Consider the following 24,486-nt stretch of genomic DNA (forward strand, 5'->3'; position numbering starts at 1 on the left):
CAATTTATTCATTTCTATTTTTCCTTCTTTTTTTTTTTTCAAATTCCGCTAGTGGTGTAGTATTTTACAAAACAAGTGCACCTTTCTTCCTTTCATTGGTTCCACTCAAAAGTCACCCCACACTTAGTCCCTTCTTACTTCTTTTAGCGCTCATCTAACAATTAAAGTGCTTTAAGAGGTAAAAGGATCAAAACAATGTCAATTAAGAATAAAAAGGGTATAGGCTTGTAATGTGGGTACCAAATAACAGGTCTACAGGCTCAAAAAGGGTTAACTAGGGATAGATTTTATTTGTGATAAGCAATAAGCTCAAAAAGATCAAAGAAAGTCTAAAATTATTTTTCAAACCGAGCATCACCTAAAATTTCGCTTCAACTCACATACCGGGCAAGTTCTAGACACAAGTACAATACATGGACTACACAAAAACCTCACCACACATGGCACATGACTCACTAAGGACAATCACATTCCGACTCTCAAACAATGCAAGTATTCACGAAGCCACGAGATATTAAACATTAAGCGCAAAGTGAACATAAGTCATGTAAACGAGACATAGGTATCACAAACATGCTATCCAATACATGAAGGCTTCATGATCAATTTCAAAACATAGGAGAGGCCCTACATATGCCAAAACCTGAATATACTACTATCAAACAAGTCAATGGCGCTTAGGTTCATCATTCTTCCTCCTTTTATTTCCTAAATTCCTAATCTACTCGAAAAGAAAAAAAAATTACCCGATTCAAACTACATCCCATGGAAAAGAACCGAGGCACAAAGAAAAACCATAGGGGATTATTACTACCTAAAGAAAGCTAAAAGATATATTTTTGGATTTTTTTTTGTTTAGACTTTAATCCCTCAAGAAAACTGTCTAGGAGATCAATCGTCGGGAAAAGTCCAATTTTTCTACTTTTTTTATTTTTTTTTTTCACAAAAGCTACTACACTTAAGAATGAGTACTACAACTAAGCTAAAATAGCACAGAAACTCATCCAAACGATCTCCTCACCCCGCACTTAAAATTTTGCAATGTCCTCAATGCACACTATAAATAATAAGAGGGTAAACGAGACTCCCTGGTAGGCCAAAGACCGAAGCAATAGCGGCTCATGAGGTACTCAGACTTTTTCCAGGCATCGTCCTTTGTGTGGGAACCCCACACTTAGTCCTCACCATCTAGCTCGCTTTTTCACTCTTATAATGGCTTTGCTTCCTATGCTTATCATCCTACAAAATCAAAACAAACACTACGAAATAATATAATAAAAACAAAAATAAAAGAAAGTAGTAAAGTTGGGTTGCTTCCCAACAAGCGCCTGGTTTAACGTCGCGACACGACTTGAACCACTTTTTGCCTCCACCTTGAACTTATGAATTGTACCCCTAATTTGGCTTCAAGCTTTCTATTATGCTCCAGTGGTGGGGCTACAAAGATAACCAGGCCAAGTAATAAATTTTTCACTCTACACTTCTCGGCCTTTAGATGAGGAATGTAGTTTTTGCTTTTTGGCACAACAAATTCAAAAATATAGGCATCCTGTTCCTCTTCCATTGACTTCTCCAAAGGCTTAGATGACTCGATTTCCATATCATCATCCAAATACAATGTCAACCAACTTTAGAATTGTATTACTATTTATATCCTCATATGTGCACACATTAGAGTCTTCAAATATAACATTATCTGCTACCTCGCATGGCTCTAGTGTACTTTTCTCAACATGGGCATCATCAACAGAAATATGCTCGAATGATTGGCTCTCCACTTTTAGCTCTTCAATTTGGCGTATAAGCTCCTTTTCAGCTTCTGACAACTCATTACTATTTTGTTGGGTGATAGACGCAACAACCTTTGCATTTAATTTATCTTGCAAGTCATGAATAGTAGTGACAAATTTATCGATCCCTTGTCCCAGTTTAGATCTTCCCTCTATAAAGTGTCTCATCCCATCAGTAAGTTCCTCACGTTGAGCTTCATATATTTCTAACTTTTCAGCCTGTTCTACCAGCCAAATTTGGCTCAAAATCTCCTCTTTTTCAAAAATTTTCTCTTGCTGGTACTCGCCCTCTTCATTCAATTCTTCTATATTGGCCTTCATTCTTGTGATTGCTGCCCTCATTCTTTTTATATTTTTTTTGAGTTCATCCTGTTGCTCTGCTACTTGCCTCAGAATATCCCTAATATATGCATCAGGCTCCATATCCTGCACTTCATTGCCCCTATCAAACTCAGAAACATCATTAGAAAGATCATAATAAGGGCTCAGAGAAGGATGAACAGGATTAGGACAACCATCCCAATGGCCATCTTGACCACCACACATATTACAAATATTCCACTCAAAGGATTGAGATTGTGCGCACAACTCACTCCTGGGAACATTCTGACAATTTTTTCACCAGTGGGGTCCTCCACAATATGGACAAGGATCATCAAAATAAGAATAACCATCATTCGAACAATTTTTATTCCAAGATGCCATGCTAAAATAAATAAAAAATACTAACTAAAATAAAATAATAAAAAAATATGAATAGATAAAAAAAAAGTCTAATCTAGAAAAATAGCAAATTTCTAAGTCCCCGGCAACGGCGCCAAAAACTTGTTGCGACCAAACACACTCACGCAAGTATACGCGGTCGTCAAGTAATAAAGTGACTAAAAGTCGGATGTCGAACCCACGAGGACTTATGATTAACTATTAACTAAATTAGACTATCCTAATTATCTAAACAAGAATTAAATCTAAAAATATTTTATTCTAAACTAATTAAATAAAAAAATATAAATAATGAACTTTGAACAGAGAAAGAGCAGATTTTTATGATATCAATGTAATGAAAACGATCTAGGGTTATGGGCTATCTAACAATCCTATTGTATTCTTCAATTGAATTGACCGACTAATTTATCTAGCTTATTGGTTGACAGGGTTAATATTGTTCATAAGAATCTGTCGAGTTCTTACTCGCTTATTCAAGCTAACCTAACGCCTATATGTCTATGGAGTTAGAATAAACAAAAATGCATTTATAATTCCTGTAAATCAACCAAGCAAGGCAATTAGGTATATGTCTATCCTAACCACGAATCCGTTCCCCGATGCCCGAGTTCAAGAACTTGCTCTACTCAATCCTATATGCAATCTAGAATTCCCACTTTCGAGTTCAATTCTAGATTCGTAGATAGTATTTAATTGGTGATCAAGTAATTAAATAATTAAGCATAAGATTGAATAAATAAACCAATATGATAAATCAAGAAGGCAAAATCAATATCAGAATAACAATAGTCTTGAAAGAACCACAACCCTAGAACGTGAAGTTTAGCTCCACATAGACATGGTAGCCAAACAACAAATCATACAAAGAAACATAAAGATTACTAAGTTTGGTGGGAGAAAGATGAAACTTGATGAATTCCGGCCTCCACAGCTTTTTCGTGGCTTTTTTCCCCTTCCCAATATGCTTGATGACCTAAAAGAGGCTTTTTTGGCTTATATATTGCGTGCAAAAGTCGTGGGCCAAAGTTCTCCTATTTCTAATCCAAATCAGCTTCAGGGATTGATGCTAGGGTGGATGCGACGCATCCACCTCGTCCTCCACTTCTCAGCTTCGCATGCTAGGGTGGATGCTTCGCATCCACCTCGTCCTCCATTTCTTAACTTTGCATGTGAGGGTGGACGCGACGCATCCACCTTCTCTTCTACTTCCCAGTTTTTGCATGCGAGGGTGGATGCGACGCATCCACCCTTCTCTTCTACTTCCCAGTTTCGGATGCTATGGCGGACGCTATGGGCCGACTTCACTGCTAAGGGTGCACAAAAGATGATGTTTCTTTCTAGGTTGGATGCGACGCATCCAACCCTTTTTCCTCTGGCTAGACCACCTTTTCTTCATATTTTGCACTTCAAACACCTTAAATCGTCACACATAACTTAATTAGTCATAAAACCAATAATTAAACCATGTTGGGCATTTTAAAGATCAAATAACATCAAAAAGTGGTTAAAACATGGGTAAAGTAACATCAACACATATCGAAATATGCCAAACATCATAATCCTATGCTGAAATGAAGATGTTGAGATGGATGTGTAGACATATTAGGAAGGACGTGATTAGGAATGAAGTTAGTAGAAACAAGGTATGAGTGCCATACGTACAAGTTGCGGCAATCGAGGTTGAGATGGTCCGGGCATGTAAAGAGGAGACATAGATGCTCCGGCCAGAACGTATGAGAGGTTGTCCATGGCGGGTCTGAGGAAGGGAAGAGGTAGGCCTAAGAAGTATTGGGGAGACATAGTTGGGGAAGATATATCATTGCTCCAGCTTACCGAAGATATAACACATGATTGAAAGGTGTGGAGATCGAGTATTATGGTTGTAGATTGACAAATAGTTGTGTGTTCATCCTAGGCTTACCAGTAGAACTAAGATTATTTTTGTATTATCTTATTCATGGTTCTTTACTATTATTTGTTGTGTCATTCGTGCCGTTACCATAATACATTGTTGTTACTATTGCTTGCTACTTGTTGCTTTATCTCCGATGTTTCCTTGAGCCGAGGTCTATCGGAAACAACCTCTCTATCTCTACAAGGTAGGGGTAATGTATACGCTAAGGTATGCGTACACACTACTCTCCCCGGACCCCATTTATGGGAATACACTGGGTTTGTTGTTGTTATTATTGTTGTAATCTTATGCTCACTATTATTCTTTCGATATTGTGATTACCCTTATGAAGTACCAACTCTATGTTTGCTTGATTTCCGCGAGAAGTTTCTGTTTGTTGCATATTAGATATTGCGATGTGAGCTTTTGTTCTCTCGCAGATCTTGTTTTCTGAACCTGTCGGGACTTAGGATGGACAGATCTACAATCCACATTTTCCTGATAATTAGGTTCTTGAAATGTACTCTTGCTACCTTTATCAACCACATCAAGGTTCTATTAGTGGAAAGATGGTTCTCTTTTGAGTTTTTTGCCTGAGACGGAATAGGTCGATACCGCTCGTTTACCTCCAATAAGTCATAGTCATTGTTATTCAGGTTTACAAATACAGTGAATGCTTTTACTTGAAGTTACAGATGTAATACTTTTGGCTGCACTTTGTTTAGGTTCAATTTATGAAGGACCTTTCCTCACTTGATGCAAATAAAGCTGATTTTCCATTTTTCTTGCTTTTAAGAAATTTAGGATGATGACATTTGAGCGAAGTTGCTGGTACTCTCTTTGTTGTGGTTTCCTTACGGCTGTTGGTGCCTGGAGTCAACATCTCTGAAGCTTGTTAATTAATATCTACGAGGGATATTTCGCGAAGAGTAATTTGAAAAAACGATAAACATCTAGTGCATTCACTCATTTGTTCTTTCTGATAGGCCAACTCAAAGAGGGAAATGCAAGGGGCGTTACCGGTCTGTTTTGCCTCGCCTGCTACTGGGATTCGGTTGATGATAATGAATTGGATTTGCACTGAGAAGTCCCTATGGCGCGGTTGAGGGCAGCTGAACGAAAGGAAAGCGGGTAGGCCGCCTGGGTGAGACAAAGCAGAATAATCTAACTAGAGAAGTGAAAGCCAGGATGGCTTGGTAAGCAAGCAATCCGTTATGTGGCGTCAACTCCAAGTTCCCTCTCTTTTTTTTTTTTTTTTGTCACGATCAAAATGAAAGGTTGTTCTCTGGGGAAATAGCACAAAAAAAGGGCTACGCGAATAATAGTGTTAGTAGTTCGCGAGGTTAATTTTGAGCTAGATAGTGGATTGATATTCACTCTAGGGCTTTGATAAAGGTAAATAGACAAAAAAGTTCCCCGTAGAATGCGAGCGTTGAGGCTTTCATCCACTATTTTAAAAAGCATTTTTGGGGCAAGTCCCGGGGCGATGCGTACCAAAAACGCCCCGGGGCGATAGTGTGGGCCAAAAGTCTCAAGAGGCGTACGCCCGGGTGTTCGAGGCGCATTTTTTTAGTGAGCAGTAAGCCCCAGAGACCTTTTCAAATTAAAACAAAATTTATTGAATTAGTCTTTCATATAATACCCAAATTCTCAAAAGTCAGTTTGGTAATTACTCAAAAGGTTTAAAAAGGAATTCAAAAGTATTAAATTTAAAAGTCAAGACCTTTTTTATTGATTTAAACCCTAATTCTTGGTTTTCTCAATTTTTTATCTTGTTCGCTAGTATGCTAATATCTCCCAAAAGCAACGAATATTTAATTTTTTTTACAAATACAAAGAGAACTACATTCTTCTTCATAAGAGCAAATTTAAAGTTCAAATTGCAGGTTAATCATCCTTTTTGTTCCTCCATATAGAAAATTTTATTCTTTTAGACTTAAATTACTTGTGCTTGTAAGTAGCGTATAATAGATTATTTTGATTAGTTTTTGTGGGGATGGAGCACACATATATATAGTTTTCTTCAATTTTTATGCAATTTTACCTGTTTATAAATATTTACTGTCATTATATTATTTTATAAAATATTAAAAATTAAATACCTATGGGGCTTATGGGGGTGCCTCGGGAATTACGCCCCGCTGAGGCATATGTAAAACGCCTCGACTTACGCTCATGCCTTTTAAAACACTGCTTTCATCGAAACAAAGAGGGAGGCCCAGCTGGTTAGTGTCGGGATTGAATATAGGACAATAGTTGAATTGAATCGGATTCTCGCTCAAAGCCTATTCTCGAGGCACTCTTTCTCTTATAGCGGAATTCCCCTTCACTTGCCAAGGAGAACTGAACCAAGAATTCTCTTTCTTCATCATCAATCGAATCACTGTTCGCGAACAAGGATTCTAGGAAAGCGTCAAAAAATAAGGAAATAAGTTAATCAGGATTTCTCGTGACTATCCAAGAATTTCAATCTTTGAATCGAGGTAGATAGCAGCATGGCAATAGGAGTTATAACACATATCCTAGTACGTAACAAGGTTTACTTTGAATGTGATCTGTGGCGAAGAAAGGATTATTTCTATTGTGGTAGAAAATGTCCCAAATTGAATGATCGTGTCAAAGCTGCTGACATGATCATGTTTCTTAGGGGCTTAATGTGTTGTTTCTATTTCAGGGAAGCTGCTAACTATGCTTTGCATCTCTGTTGGCAATGATAAGTGCAACACTTTTCTTCCTTTTAAGATTGCATCTTTTAAAGAAGTCCTTTTCTTTTCGAAGATTTTCTCTATCATTGTTGAGACAGGAGTTTCATGGATTCCAGTCAATGCCGATGTTTCTCCGACAAGGAGAAGGGAACTGGGATAGTCACATGAAATTAGTTGTAAGGGTGCTACTAATACTTTTTTAGTTCAGAATAATCACTGAACGTGCCTTTCTTCCCACATATCCTTTTAGTCGGTAATGGGAGTACTATTGCTTGGATACTCGGTCAGTGATGGGATTACATTGCATGATAGAAATGATGAACTTGACTAACGAGTCAGATTATCAGTCCCATGTAAGTTAGTATTTGTTTTGATCTCACTTTCAAAAGTTTCATATGTTTCTCGGCTCACTGTAACTTAGCCAAAATCTGTTGCTGCTAGCAATTGCATATTCTAGAGGAATGAAATTTATCTCCAGTAGCACTCATGTATGTTACTGGATTCTTCAAATTATTGTCCTTTTAACTCCTTTTTTTCCCAGGCATGGAAAATGAACCTTCAACTCTTTTTCATTTTATATCATTTTCTTAATTGAATTCATGGAACTGTAGTAACTTAATATCTGCATCGACCGAAAATAGAGTGCTGCTTGATGTTCCGATCTGTTTTAGTGACAGTTAGACAAATGAGGAGGGGACACGTGGAACTGAAGACAAGTAAGATATGAGTCAGCAAATAGTTGGTACCAGATACAAGCATGTGACCGGTGTTGGGTGAATTTTGAAGATAGGGGAACCGATAACAAAGATTTGATGGGGTGATATCGGATGGTATTCAATGAGTAGCTGTTGCAGAGAATATCTGTATGTATAGCTAACCGTTATGCAACCATCAATGACGGTCTCATTCTCATTCAAGAGCAGCTTGATTTGGGGACCTTGTCTCCCAAAATAAAGCTTTATATAGGGGAATTGACACCCATTGTAAGACACGAAATATTTTGTACTAAAAGGTTATAATCTGCTCTTGATAAGTTACGTGTCTTTGTATTTTGATGATTTAACAAGCTTCATATGAGAACCAGATAAGGAACCTTATACAAAGTCTCAAAGTGCTTGGACAACAAGTCACATGTCTGGCACAAGTTCTAACGATATCAGGCAAAGGAACAGCAGAGGGAACAGATGACTATCAGTTCCTCCGGTCACAGTACGAGTCAACTCCTTACAGCTGTTAAAGTTGCTGCACTGTTACACTGCACATGCAACAGTGCAACAGTCACTTTTTGGAGCATGTTGTGTACCGGATACTTGCTTACATCATCCCAATGACCTCACTTATATATTACCAACATGAGGCAAGGGAAAACACACATTTGCAAAATTCTAAATCATTAATTCTCTCTCAAGTGTGTAGATGTCTTCATTCACTCTAAGGCTTGAAGAACAAAGTAGCAACAGAAGAAAGGACCAGATCTCAGCACTGAGTTTATCGTGTATCCTTAGTATTGTTGTATCTTTGTTAATGTTGTTCACTTGTAATTCCTACTCAGCTTAGTTAGAAGCATCTTGTAGTATATCTTTGTAAATCATAAACCTTGTGTTTGTCTTTTACTAGAGTTAGTCAAAGTGGTGAGTTTTGTAATAGAATTATTACAAAGAGGCTTGCAATAGAGTTATTGCAAGTAGATGAAGGATTAAGAGTTTCATTCCTAGGTTACAATAGATTGTAATCCAAATTTGCTCGGTTAGTGAAGTTGAAATCCTACGAGTGTAGGTCGTAGTTTTTAATCCGGTGAGCTGGGAGTTTTCCACGTAAAATACTATTGTGTTATTTACTTACTGTTGTGTGTGTTCTGTGGGAACTGATAGAGAACCAAGTTCTCCATACAGTTTGGTGGACTCTTAGTTTACATCGGCTCTCATTCTCCAGACCCCGCGCATAGCGGGAGTTTACTGCACAGGACTGCCTTTTTAATCTGCTCTCATTCTATAGAATTGCTTTCTTTACTTTATTCTTAACACTGCTCTTGCTATTGCTATTGGAAAAGCTATATACTTAGTCAGGCTTCTATTTCTTTCAAAGTTATTCTATAATCTCATTCCAGTTCTTATTTATTTTATATTTTTAGATCAAATTAATTCACTTGTCTATAAATCACGTTATAAATTCAACTGTATCGTTTTAGAGGTAAACATCGATATGAGTATGTATGGATATTTGTTTGGTTCCCAACAGTGCCATTTTAGCTGTTACGCGAATATCAAAATGAATACCGACAAATTTACAAATTACAATTGTTTAAAACAGAAAATATATAATTGTGTGCCATATATCTCTAGCCAGGGGCGGAGCTAGCTTTCTGCTTACGGGTTCGGTCGAATCCAATAACTTTTGTACAAACTCTGTATTTGTCTTGAAAAATTCATGGAATATATATAAATTATTATTATAAAACTCAGTAATTTAAAAACACTAAAATCCTAAACCCATAAGTTTTAAATCCTGGCTCCGCCTTTGTCCATATCATCTGTAAAGAGAAGTCTCACGTTGGAATAGGCATAAGCTCCAAGATCCATGGAACTATTAAGTACTGGCCACAGGAATGCCTGTAAGTACCAAAACCATTACCAATTGTTTTATAGAATTCAAACACCCCATGCACATGGTTTTTTCAATTACGGATGGCACATGTCCAACTTGATTTTCTCGGAAAAACATAGAATCCAATAGTAAGGAACTTCAACATTTATATATTATAGCGCAACTTGCAAGTCATCTCTGGTCATAGATGCTGTATTATAAGCATGAAGATTAAAAGTCTGAATATGAAAGACCAAAATTATCCTATAAAATTAAGTGACTATAATACCATTTTAAAAAATTATACCTTGATAAATAAGTACATTAACCAAACTTACATTATTAATTTTACTAGATAATTAAGCCGCGCTACGCACGGTTAAACAATTCTTTCTACTATTTTGTTGATATAAAGAAAATAAAACTCGAATGCATAATCAAAAATTACATACGAAAAATCAGACAGAAAAGCAAATCAAAACAAATAAAGCATTGACTACTTTTTTTTTTTTGGTTTTTAATTTCATATTAAAGACTTCTCAAAGAGCATTTCTCCCAATTTGAGAGGTGAAGTTAAATACTCAATTTATAGGGAAAACCTATCAAAGAGCAGAATCAGTTATATAATTCATAATCGTTCTAATTATAAAATGTATCAGAGATTGGAATAGGATATTAAATCAATTTTAAACTCTCCCGCAACATGAAGAGGCACGCACTTTCTGCGTTGGTCATTTTTCAGTTACTTATTAAGTTTCCGTGGGAAGTTAAAGAGACGAATAAAATTAAGGGAAGCTAAAGGGTTAACTTGAGCGATTTTGGTTTTGATGATTGACAAAGGAACACATGCATGAATCAGGTTCATGGACAGTGTATACAGGTGACGGAAAGCATCAAGCAAAAGGCATGCACGTGAAAGAGATAAGTATAAGTGGTTATTTCTGGTAATCCCCGAACAAAAAAGTTAAATATTTGATAGGGAGCATGACTCCTTACTTGAAGATAACTCTATCCAAGATAAGGAAATAGTTGAAGTTGGCTAGAATTCTTCCACCATGGAAGAGTAAAGCCTTAGAACTCTAGTTAACCCTTATTCTATTAACTCTATAAATATCAGTTTTGTTCTCTTTTACATGTGATACACACATACAGAAGTGAAAGCACGAATTGAGAGCAAAATATCAATGCATTTTGTGAGCAATTCCTGTGAGATTCAAGAGTGTGATCCTGAAGCTACGTGAACTAGATTGAAGAATCAGTTCCATAAAGACTTTTATGTATTGTTTTTACTTCTAGTTCAAAGTGTAGTATGCGTTTTGAGTTGTATCTTTTAGCTTTCTTAGAAGCATATTATACTAGATACTTTAGTTGCATTGTTCAAGTTAGAGTTAATTTGAAGCAGTCATAACAGCATGTGGCGTGTTGCTAAAAGGGTTAGAGTTAATCCTTAGGTTTGCAAGAGGTTATAAACTAGAGTTGTATCTTTCGAGTCGGAGCTGACTTGAAGTAGTCGCAACAGCCTGTAGTTGGTTGCTAAAAGTGTTAGAGTTAATCCTTAGGTTTGTAAGAGGTTGTAAACTTTGTTATTGGCTTAAAGTTGTAGTGAAGTATTTGGAAAAAATCCTACTGGGTAGTAGGTCATAGTTTTTTTACCTTTTAAACTGGGTGTTTTTCACGTAAAAATCCTTGTGTTCTTTACTTTCTGCATTATTTATTTTGAAACTGTAGTGTAAGGAATGCATAGAAGAACCAGATCCTTCGATAATCCAGTGCACGCGAAAATTGGGCACCATACAAATCACCCCCCTCTTGTGTGGTATTGAAGTTTAAAACATCAATTGGTATCAGAGCAGGTTATCCTTGAAGAGGCTAACACTTTAGGAAAAGATCAAGATGGGTACACTACCTAAAAACTGTAAAGAGCAATCCACCACTAGGCCACCACTATTCAATAGTTAGTACTATTCTTGGAGGAAGGAGAGTATAAGAAATCACGTTCAAGTGACTGATGGATGGTTCAAATATGGTAAAAAGAACCACATGATCAAGAACAGTCCTATGTGGAAAGTTGAGTGGAAAAAGGAGAGATCCAGAAGAAGAAACAAAAAGAAGGAACATGCTCATGATAAGAATAAATACAACAAAGGGCCATTCAAAGCAATGATTGTTGCTTGGAAAGTCAGTTCAAATGAGGACATTGATGATGATGCTGAACGAGCTCTTATAGCAATTCGAGAATCTGAAGATAAACCTGATGAAAAATCTGAGATAGGTTTTCCGTACCTTAAGGATAAAATTAAACTCCTTTCTAAAGATAGACTATCAAAATTGTTGCTAATTTTAATTGATGAATCTAAGAATATAAGTTCTGAAAAAGAACAGTTGTCAAAAGAGTGTAACTTTTTAAAAGCAGAATGCAAACACCTTAAAATAAACTAGGTTCATGCACTTGATACAATTGTCTTAGAACTTAGATTTGAAAATATAAAGTTAAAGTTAGGGATAAGAAAAGAGATAGCCAGTGATATACAACTCAACCTAGAGGATGACTTAAGGAAGGTTAAAGATGACCTATATAAAAAGAAGAAAATGTAAAAGTTTTGAAAGAGGACTTGACAAAGGTTAAACATGAGTTTGATAGAACATGTAAATGGAACAGGTCCTCTGATGCACTTTCATGGTTACAAGAACATCATAGTAGCAACAGAAAGGGACTTAACCTTGGGAACTCTGCACCTAAATGGGATCCCAAAAATAAGTACCTAACACTCTCTGAGAATATAATTTGCACACACTGTGGAAACACTGGTCACTACAAGAGTGATTGCACTGCGAAAGAAAAGGCAGATCAAAAGAATAAATATTTGTTCTAGGGAAAAATAGGCTGCCAAGTCGGGCTAAAAAGAATTTAATTTATTATTTTGCCTATAGAAAGGGACCCAAACTAGTTTGGGTTCCTAAGACTAACCACTGATTTCCTTTTGTAGGTCCAAGTGAAGGAAAACAACCAAATATGGTACATGGATAGTGGCTACTAAAAGCACATGATATGAAGCAAGAACCAGGTCCTTTCACTTGAGGACCTTAAAGGAGGTAATGTCTCCTTTGAAAACGGAAAGAGATGTGAGATTATTGGGGTTGGAAAGGTAGGTAAGACTAGTTCTCACTCTACTGAGAATGTCTACTTGATAGATGGACTGAAGTACAGTCTAATAAGTGTATCACAATTATGTAATAGAGGTAACATGGTAGCATTCACCTCTACAAAATGCTTTGTGATTAATCTTACCACTAACAAGATAGTTTTGCACAAAAAAAGATTGAATAACATATATGTGGTGGATCTGTCCACACGTTTTGATAATGAAATCACTTTCTTAAGTGTGTTGGACAATGATCCCCTCCCTTGGCACAAGAGACTTGGACATGCCAGTCTAAGCCAACTCAACAGACTAGTCTCCAAGGACTTGGTGATAGGGTTGGCTAACATTAAGTTCAAGGAAGATAAAGTTTGTGGGGCTTGTGCAAGAGGGAAGCAGGTAAGATCCTCTTTTTAAAGTAAGAAAATGGTAAGTACTACCAGGACGATGGAACTGGTCCATATAGATATATGTGGACTAATGAGAACAATAAGCAGATGCGATAAGAGATATGTTATGGTGCTTGTTGATGATTACACTAGGTTTACTTGGACACTATTTTTAACATCTAAAGATGAAGCATTTGACATGTTCATTTTATTTGTTAGAAAAACTTATAAATAACTAGGTAATCAACTTGCATCAATTAGGTCTAATCATGGTACTGAATTTGAGAATTTGATGAATTCTGTGATGAGCATGGCAAAGATCATAATTTTTCTACTCCTATAACTCGACCAAAAAAATTGGAGTAGTTGAAAAAACTAATATGACAGTGGAAAAAATGTCTAGAACTATGCTACTTGCTAGTAAATTGCCCCATAGCTTCTGGGCAGAAACTATTGTAATAACCCAACCGGTTGTTTTAATTATTGTAGCCTTGTTCCCTAATTTATTGCTCTGTTCTGTGTTCATTTGTCGTTATGTAACTTGGCGGGGTGGTTGGTTTTATTTCTGGGGATGTTTCGGAATGAATTGGGATACTTAGTCCCAAGGTTGGAAGCCTAAGTTGAAAGAGCTGACCGGATATTGATTTATGTGTAAATAACTCTGGAATGGAGTTTTGATGGTTCCGATAGCTCCGTATGGTAATTTTGGACTTATGTGTGTGTCCGGATATTGATTTGGAGTTTCACAGGTGATTTTGGCTTGAATTGGCAAAAGTTAAAAATTTGTTAGTTTCGATAGGCTTGAATTTGGGTGCGATTCATACTTTTGATGTTGTTTGACGTGATTTGAGGTTTTGACTAAGTTCGTATCGTGTTGTAGGACTTTTTGGTATATTTGGATGGGGTCCCGGGGGCCTCAGGTGGATTTCAGATGGTTAACGGATTGAAATTTGGACTTGGAACATTGCTGAGATTGCTGAACTTCTGGTATGATCGCACCTACGGTGGGAATGGACGCAGGTGCAATGCCACAGGTGTGGAAGTGAGTGGGGGACGCTGGGACCGCAGAAGCGTGAAAGTCTCCGCAGAAGCGAAGTCACTTCTGCGCTGAAAGGAAGCGCATGAGCGGGCATGGTCGCAGATGCAATACTTCCATAGAAGTGGGGGGCTCGTCTTGAGTGGGATGCGTAGGTGCGCTCCATTTTTCGCATGAACGGTTCCGCATAAGCGGACCTCCTAATCATGGAAGCGGAATCGTTGGGCAGTTAAGGTGTGTTCAAGGGTTTGAATTCATTTTCATCTTTTGGACCTAGAGAGTTCGGTTTGTGGCGATTGTTCGAAGGATTTTTAAAGAAATCATCCGGGTAAGTGATTCTAACTCATATTTGGCTATTATACATGAATCCATCGTTATTTTTGTCATTTAATTAGTGATTTGAGTTGAAAAAATTGGGGGGAAATGGTAAAACTTCTTAGGCCGAATTTTGGAGATTTGAAAGGCGATTTGAGGTTTGATTTGAATAGTTTTAGTATGGTTGGACTCACCATTGAATGAATGTTTGGATTTTGTAAATTTTGTTGGATTCCAAGATGTGGGCCCGGAGTTAACTTTTGGGTTGACTTTTTGACTTTGAGTTAAATATCTTAGCTTTATTATTTGGAGTCAATTCTTATAGCTTTTATTGATAGTATTACGTTATTTTTTGCTAGATTCGAGTCTTTCGGAGGTCGATACACGTGGGAAGGGCTTGCTAGCGGAGTGATTTAATTTGTTTGAGGAAAGTATCTTATTTAAAATCAGTTGAGGCACTAGTTGCCTGAATTATTGTGATGGTTACGTGCTATTGGGTGCGCACATGCGTGGGGATGAACCCATGTGCGGGAACCGGGAATTTCTGAAAAACTTGAAATACCTGGTCTTTTGTTCTCAAGAAATAAACCCACTATTTCCGTGAAGCGTCATCAATAAATGTGAGAAAATATTTGTTACCTCCCATTGATTCTACATCCATTGGACAACAAACATCAGAATATACTAAATCAAGTATATTCGATTTTCTTCCATGAGTTGCTTGAAACATTACCCTGTGTTGTTTTTCAAATAAACAATAATAACAAGATTCATAGTTGTACCTTTTGAAAATGAGATGAGTGACTTCTTGGATAGGATCTATAGTCCCTTCTCACTCATATGGCCCAATCTCAGGTGCCATAAATCTGCAGGCATATCATCTACAGCCGCATGTAATCCACATTCACATATCTCAACGGTTGTCTTGTATAACGTGTTGGAAGCAACTCCTTTAGCAATCACCAATGATCCCTTGGTGAGTCTTCACTTCCTAATGGCGAAGTGATTCTCGTACCCGTCTCAATCTAAAGTGATCTCTGAAATCAAATTCATTCGTAGATCTGGTACGTGCCGCGCATCTTTTAGAACTAATGTACATCCGGCATTTGTCTTGATATAAATGTCGCCAATACCCACAATCTTTGAGTGACTGGTATTTCCCATCTTGACCATCCCAAAGTCTCTTGTCTCGTACCTACAAAAGAATTCTCTTACCAGTGTGGCATGGTAGGATGTTGTTGTGTTAACCATCCATTCTGACTCTTGGCTTGCTAAGTGCATGCATTCTTCCTCCTCGTGAACGAAGAGAACCACTGAATCATTGTTGTGGACTGCAGCAGTTATGTTATCATCATTCTTCTGGCCACTGCTCTCGCCTCGACCTTTCCTTGGGCAATCTCTTTTGAAGTGACCGGGTTGACCACAACTGTAGCAATTTCTACCCTTTGACCGGTTCCTGAACTTTTCATGAGCTTTGGATTTATCACGGCTAATCGATGCTTTATAAAAACTTCTTCTTCTTTTTTCCATGATAAGAGCTTGCCCCTGATTTTCGGGCTTCTTCCTCATCTTATCATTGAGTAGGATGGCTGATATAACCTCATTTAAATCAATGGTATCTCTACCATGCAAGATGGTTGTTGCCAAATTATCATAAGAAGATGGCAACGAGTTTAGAAACATGATAGCCTTATCAACTTCAGTGATTGTTTCTCCGAGGTTTGCCAGCTGTGTGATTAATTCATTGAACATATTTAAATGGGACAAAAAATTTGTACCTTCACTCATATGGATGGCATAAAGCTGCTTTCTCAAAATTAACTTGTGTTGTTAAGGATTTGGACATGTACAGACTTTTTAGTCTTTTTTAAATACCACATGAACTATTTTCATCCCCGACATAATTGAGTACTTCATCGGACAAGTATAGTCTGATTGCACTAGCTGTCTTCTTATCCATGTCTTCCCAATCCTCTACTTTCATGGTTTCCGGCTTTGCCTCTTTTTCATCTAGTACAATATCTAACCCTTGTTGGATTGGTAGGTCATTCATCCTTCTTTGCCATATGGAGAAACCGTCATTACCGTTGAATATTGTTACTTCATATTTTACTCCTGACATTTTTTTTATCACAAAGTAAAATCGACTGTAAATAATTTTTTAGCAAAACATGTGCTCTGATACCAGTTATTGAGAATAAACCCCCACAAAAATAATATTCACGGTAATAAAAGTAGAATAATAACGTAGCACCGAGATACGGTAATTAACAAGAATAAAAGAGTGACAACGATACCAAGAGTTTTGCGTGGAAACCCTTTTGAATAAGAAAAAAAATCACAGCCCGAGAGAAGCAACTGATATCACTATAGCAATGACTTTTACACTTTATAGGTCTAAGTAAGATACTCCAAAAACTACTATAATACTCAAAAGAAATGACCCTCTTTTGATATTCCCACCTTACAACAATATCGCTCACACTCTCTATTTTTCTCACAAACTATTTTCTTATACCCTGTCTGTGATGCCTCACTCTATCTTTCTCTCTTTATTGGTGTGTCTTCAACTGAAACAAAAGCTTGCTATTTATAGCAAATAAATGACTCATGTGATGTCATCAATGACCTCACATATTGTGTGAACTATAGTATAAACACAAGAAAAATTTGTCTTCCATTTTTCTATATTCAAAAAAGGTACACAATTCCCTTCAAACTTTCACACATAGGATATGGGACTGAACGCCACATAGATAAGGAGCCTACTGCTACAATTATCATTTATATTGAAGCACCAACAATTATATGGAATTTGCACATATTTTTAACCACAGACAGTCGCAACCTTTTGGTTCCCTAAATAAATGAGAAGCCAACTACATATAGTTTATATGTAAGTATATATTCTTCGGATCAAATTCAAATTGCACATTCATTCGAGAATTCAATACAATCCTCACCAAAGGATCTGAAGAACGTAACTATCCATTCATTTAGGTAAAACAATAACTTCTTTTTATTCTTACTGATTAATGATAATCATATATTCAATTTTTGATCCTATGTTTGCGATGCTAATGATACCTTTTGATAAATCTAAGAAAGAAAAGCGAAAAAAGAGAGAAGAAAAATAAATTTGACTGTTGAAGCAAGAATTTCTCCATTAATTTGAATATTGATCTTATAGTACATGCCTCTAATTACAATCCAAGTATAAATATTTTGTTCCTAGATTAGTATGTTGTTAACTAATTTTGTTTTCTAATTTTATGTCTAAAATATTCATGGCTACATAGGTAAAGAACCTTATCGATGAAAAGCCTAGTGAAGAGAAAATGAAAGTGGCCAAGTTAAGAACAAGAGAAGAGTTCTTGCAACAGCACAGCCAATTAGCAGCAGTAAAATCCAATCAATACATTTACTTTTTTCTAATCCATTTCACTTAACTTTACTGCATACACGAAGTAAAATATACATTGTTACTTCATAAAAGTTTATTGATTTTATTCATATGTTGGTTTTTCTTTTTTATTGTTTGGGGTCAAGGAGGATGGAGAGATTGATGAGGAAGTTACGTACCGTATAGGGGTGGGGTGGATGAAATAGAGGCTAGCGTCTGGTGTCTTGTGTGACAAAAAGGTGTCCCCGAAGCTTAAAGATAAGTTCTATGGAGCGGTGGTTAGACCGACCATAATGTATGGTGTTGAGTGTTGGCCAGTCAAGAATTCTCATATCCAAAAGATGAAAGTTGCAGAAATGAGGATGTTGAGATGGTTGTGCGGGCACGCAAGGCTGGATAAGATTAGGAAGGAAGATATCAGGGTGAATGTGGGTGTGGCTCCCATAGAAGACAAGATGCGGGAAATTAGGCTTAGATGGTTCGGGTACGTGCCGAGGAGAAGCATGGATACCCCGGTTAGGAGGTGTGAATGGCTGGCCTTGACAGGTGTGAAAAAAGGTAGAGGACAGACAAATAAATATTGAGGAGAGGTGATCAGGTAGGACATGGTGCGGCTTCAAATCGAAGACATGACCCTTGATAGGAAGTTGTGGAGGGCGAGTATTAAGGTTGTAAGTTATGAAGAAGGAGTCTAGCATGTGTTCTGTCTTAGGCTGCTAGTTGCTTCAATTGTGTCCATATAACTTCTTTAGGGTTGCAGGTTAGGTCGTAGGAGGCTAGTCCGATAGTGTAGTGTCTTAGGATGCTAGTGACTCTTGTTGCATCCATATTACTCTATTGTGTATGTAGTATTGTGCCATTGTTACTACTTATTGTTATTGCTTTTCTCTCTATTTTCTGGTTATTACGTTGCTGATGTTATTTTTCTTTCTTGCTTGCTTCCTCTGATATTACTGCGCCACTGTCTCTTTGCATCTCCCTCAGCCGAGGGTCTATCGAAAATAACCTCTCTACTCCTCCGGAGTAGGGGTAAGGTCTGCGTACACACTACCCTCCCTGGACCCCACTTGTGAGATTTCACTGGGTTATTGTTGTTATTGTTGTTTGTTGTATTTTTTGGGGTCAACGTATAGTCGCCCAAGTTACAGTGCATTTAATATTTTAAAGTGATTCTTCTATCAATTTGCATAACTATTGAAAAATACTTTTTTCTTTTTATTATATTTTTATTATTGTCTTCTTACTTAATTGTTAACAAAAATTTTACAAACATTTAACTTTCCCATTCTTTAAGAAAAATATAACATGTACAAATATGTTATAGTTTCTATTTTTATTTGTCGCATGGATCACTACGCTGAAACGTTAAAATGGAACAACTTTAAGAACAATATCGGCAAAGAAATATTAAATAAAATATACAGTTATATTATATGTTTATATCTCATAACAATAAAATTTATATAAAATATTTCTATCTAACTAAATATAACTAATTATCTTCGCAGGGCTATCCAATCAATTTGAGTTCAACACCATAACTATTTATTGTTTTCAGCTGGTATTTTTTCCTTTCAAAAATTTTTGTGTAATATTACACATGTTTTAGTAATATTTATATTGTATTTAACGGTTTTTACTGCTTAGTAGGATAATAAAGTTTAAAAAGAAAATTCCAGCGCTTGTTTAGTTCAAGCATCCGTAGAAATGTTAATTTGGCCCCCCGCTTAACATCTGAACTTTTAATAATGCTAATTTGGCCCCCGCGGCCCGGCTTAAGCTTAATCCCTTTTCTTTCGATTTTTTTATCACAATTTTCTAGCGCCGAAGCTGCAATTTGAAAAGACAAAAACAAAAAAACCCTAGAAAGAAGAAATAGTAGTAAGTTGAACCCAAAATCATGGCTTCTTCCGGCGATTGCAGCGAAGATGACGGCAGTATTTCTTACGGCGATTACAGCGAAGAAGACGACTGTAGAAATAGTATTTCTTCCGGCGACTACAGCGAAGATGACGGCTTTAGTGGTTGTATGTCTTGCGGCGACTACAGCGAAGAAGACGGCTTTAGTGGTAGTATTTCTTCTGACGACTGCAGCGAAGATGACGGCAGTATTTCTTCCGGCGACTTCAGCGAAGATCCTCCACCGTCGAAGAAACAGGAAGTGAGTGAAGTTGAAGGACCCCTAGACGACTATATCAGTCAGTTGCCGGACGCACTCCTTGTTCAGATTCTCTCTCTTTTGCCTACGACAGAGGAGGCGTACGCGACATGTGTTCTCTCAAAAGGGTGGCAGCATCTCTGGACTTCTGTTTACAACTTCTATTTCAGTCATTTTCGCGGGAAATCAAAACGCTTCCTATCATTTGTGGACTATGTGTTAGCTCATTCCGTTGCTTCCAAAATTAAAAAGTTTGAGATCCACTGTAGTCGCCTGTTTAAATACAAGTCCCAAATCGGTCGATGGCTTCGTTTTGCTGTTGACAAAAATGTGGAAGATGTTATAATCTATTCTGATCCTCACGTTTGCATATTGCCTGAATCTTTCTTCACCTGTTCGTCGTTGATAACGTTACATCTTGTAGAGAGTTGCTTGGTTTCTGATATTGTCATAGCGTGGAAGTCTCTAACGAGCATCAAGTTGGAGGATATGGTGGTAGTGGATGCCGAAATTATGAACATACTCTCAGGGTGTCCTTCACTGGAAACTATTGTATTTCATAAGGTTGGGGGCTTTCGTCGCCTGGAAATTAAATCTTCAAAAGTAAAAAGCCTGGCATTGGAAGGTTATTGGCTAGATGAAGGTTATTGGCCGGATGATGATGGAAGTGGAAGTAATCGTTCCTTCGAAATTTTTGCCCCGTATCTTCAGCATTTGGAACTTTCACAAGATTTTTATGATTTCAGGTGTAGGCTTGTAGATGTATCCTCCTTGGTTGATGCTAAGATTACTTTCGACATTAAATGTTTCAAAGAATTTCAGGATAATCCTGATCAAGATTCTGATGATGATGAGGAAGAGGATGACAGTTGTCGTGATTTTCATCAAGGTTTTAAGACCCTCGTCCAAGATTATCTTCAAAAGCTGAGATGTGCAACCAAGTTAACTATCGGAACTTGGTTCACTGAGGTTTGTGACGTTTGTCATTAATACCCTGCATAGCTGAAAAAGGATGTTTTTGCTTAGTTGTACATAACTTGGTGCAATTACGTTATCTTTCTCAAAAAAGTATAGTGCTCGTAAACATTATACAATTGAGAACCTTTGCAAAAATTTCCCCAACACAACTGGACATATTATAGAAACTTGTATGGACTTTTGTGCCTTTTCGCAATCTTTTTTGTCAATGTTGAATGTCGGTTATTTATTTTAGCAGATCTAGAAACGAGGATTTTTTTACGTCACGGTTAGATTTGTTACAACACTCTCTATCTCATGTAAAGTAGTTTCTATTCGTTGTTATTGCTTTCTCCATTCTTTAATAGTTTCATTGGGATTACTGCACCAGGTCCTGTGCATATTGCAGTTTAAAGAGGTGCCAATTCCAGATTTGAAATGCAAATATCTAGAGCTAGAGTTGCACTTGGAAAAGTTTAATTTGTATGGAGCAGCTGGGCTTTTGCGAGCCTCACCTCTTGTGGAGACAGTCATCATAGACGTCGAAAATCAGCCTGTAACTTCCTGGATCTTTTCTTTTCTTTTTACGTCTATTCATTTAATGGTGTTTTAACAATCTCCCCCCTCCCTTTCCCTGAAAAGTTGTTGTTGAAGGAGAATGCGAATATATCTTGAATTATCACTAAGAAGCTTTGCTTTTGTAACTGTAATATGGTAGGTTTTGTTGCTTTCGTTGTGGCAAATGAGATCTGAAATGAAAGATTGTTGCGCTGTCACCTTGTACCGCGGCTACCTGCCATGAATATTTATGGCCGGAAGGACCATCATAATCATGTTCCAAGTACCATTAATATTTGTTGGTTGTGAAATTTCTGTACCGGACACTTATACTGTGAAATCATTTTTTTGTCACTTTAGCTCAATTTCCATTAGGCTGGCCTGTATTTAGTCCTGACTATATTCTCCGTCTCCAGTTTAATGATTTCAGATGCCGCTTTGAGTTTGGATATTTGGAGAAAGGTGATAACATTGATCTGCAGAGATATATTTCAAGCTTTGTCTTTCCCAACCTAAAGAAGGTTAAGATTGTCATCTCCCCTGGGATGTGCTTGGAGGATCATCTCGAATGGGAATATATCAGGAAGGTTTTCCAACTTTCAAAATTTCTGTTAAAGAATGCATTGGTTTTGGAGAAGTTTGTCATCGTATCAAGTAGACGAAGGTGTGAGATATGTTATACCAAATGTGTGTCCCGATATTTATCTCGATTGGCTAAGAAGCTGTTAAATTGCCCAAGATCCTCCGCCAATTCTGTGATTATCTTCCAGGAGTGAGCTTTCTGTGACTTGACTGCAAGTATTTCTGTCTCAGGATACAAGAATGTTCCCTTATATTAAGTTACTGATAAACTTCATGCGATCACGAATCTTTAACTTCTCTATTAACTAATTACTGCCCCTTTGAACTTACCGTTATGGCATACCAAATGGTATAGTACCTTGGTTTAGCATTAAGCTTTTGTTTGATGCATTTTAGATGTAGTGCATGTGCATTGAGAGTTTCTTGCAAGTTGCAACACTTGTTTTCCTGTAAGTATTATGATGAGTAGATCTACAAACCACATTTCATGATAATTAACCTCATTAAATGTTGTGTTTTGCTACCTTGCTTCGTCCATAGCGTTAATCCTCTGACTGTGAAATGGTTCCCTCTTTGGCTCTTTTCTTGGAAGAAAGAGGTCTGCATTGTTTGTTTACCTCAGATGATTTTTAACAGTCTATAATTGAGGCTTACAGTGTTGTTGAATCTTTTTAGTTGAAGATAAGTCATAAAGTTTTCCCAATTTTTAGCCTTTCGTCAATGCTTCCGCTAGAAAATTCAATTTAAGTCATTTTCAATCACCACTAGAAAGTCTCTCCCCCCCCCCCCCCCCCCCACAACACACACGAAATCTCACTTTTTCAGCTGATTCAGGTTATAAACTTTATCATTTGTTAGTCATGTGGCATACGGCTTGGAAGTCTTTTGATTTAACATTCCATGTTATTCCAGCTTTGCTTATATTTCTCTCTTTTTCTTTTATACCAATGAATGGAAAGTTTTCTTGTTTGACCTATTAGGTGACAATTGATGGTGAATCTAATTTTTCATGAGTGACAAATGTTGATTTTAATGACAACAATCCAGGCTTGTTTCAAAATGCTATCTGTTATTTGAGCATCATCAATTAGAAAAGCTACCTCGAAAGGAAAACCTAAAAACTGGAAAAACTAGAATGGCAATACCCTGTATTCAAGCCAGATAGCAAGAGAAGAACTAGCTCTATCTCAAGGCTGTAATCTCATTTTTCTTCATCTTCTAATTTTCTATCCTTCTACATTAGCAATTTCTCCAGATTTTACCTTCTTTTCTGCATCTTATCATGAGTGAGACAGGCCCCTAACAAGCCATCCAAAACAGCACCATCTTGACTCAAAGTTACTACCGTGTTCCATTACCGAAGTTTTATTAAGTTTAAGTTAAGGGGAAGAAGTTCGCAGTAAATAAAAATAAAACAATAAATAACCTGCAACAATTAGTTAAATTTACAACCAATTAATTGTAAATGATAGAAAACCAAGATAAGGTGCTCATGGACCAATATATAAGTATCCTAAATGAAAATTAATGCCAAGTTTAGAAGGTCGTCTATATATTAGGCCAAAAGCATTTAATAGAAAAGGTTCTTAATTAATTTCACAACTATGAGTGAGCTATTTTTATAGGATGGAAATGATGCACTTGTAACAAAAAAATACTTAGTGTTTTCAATAAGCAAGAAAAGCAAATTATTGTCTTACTGTACAATAACAAACGACAAAAAATCTTTCCCTGGATTAGGCTTCAAAGCTACACTTTTATTTGCACGTAAAACCAATTTGTTTTATACTGGATAATAAGGGGTACTTTGGAGAGAGTGTTGGAGTCAAATCGATCGTGAGGAATGAAGACGTGTATCTAGATTTGGCCCAAAACTGTACTCAAATATCCTTTTGTAAACACTTGCTCAAGAAAATTCAGAATCAATCATTTTCAATTACACCAGAAAATTTTCGTAGTTACCAGTAACAATTCCATTCAGTTCGCTTTCGAAAAACTTGCTGGTCGCGGATTAGTTCGTTCTGCGCCGCCAGCGGCCTTTAGGAATTTATAAAATATTCCATAATCTACAACTTGTATTAGAATTATAAATTCCACAACAAAATATAAAAGATACACTCTAAAAATATGGTAGATTACCTATTAATGAGGAATCATATTTTGAAACGTATCCTTATTTGTCCCTAAAAATTCTCCAATTTATTAATATTGATTACCACTATAAGCACCCACTTGCCTTATTTATCCATG

General features: G+C 36.9%; 1 protein-coding gene across 1 annotated transcript; it reads left to right on the top strand.

Annotated features, from left to right (window-relative positions):
• Positions 1–17,394: 17,394 nt before the first annotated feature.
• LOC107784875 (putative F-box protein At1g49610) lies at positions 17,395–22,730 on the top strand. Its single transcript, XM_016606068.2, has 4 exons — positions 17,395–17,578; positions 17,878–21,108; positions 21,488–21,652; positions 22,071–22,730. Exons 2-4 carry the CDS (start codon positions 19,882–19,884, stop codon positions 22,428–22,430), a joined length of 1,752 nt encoding a protein of 583 aa, XP_016461554.1. The 5' UTR covers positions 17,395–17,578; positions 17,878–19,881; the 3' UTR covers positions 22,431–22,730.
• Positions 22,731–24,486: the final 1,756 nt, after the last annotated feature.

Source organism: Nicotiana tabacum, chromosome 12 (assembly GCF_000715075.1).
Source record: "Nicotiana tabacum cultivar K326 chromosome 12, ASM71507v2, whole genome shotgun sequence".
Classification (NCBI taxonomy): Eukaryota; Viridiplantae; Streptophyta; class Magnoliopsida; order Solanales; family Solanaceae; genus Nicotiana; species Nicotiana tabacum.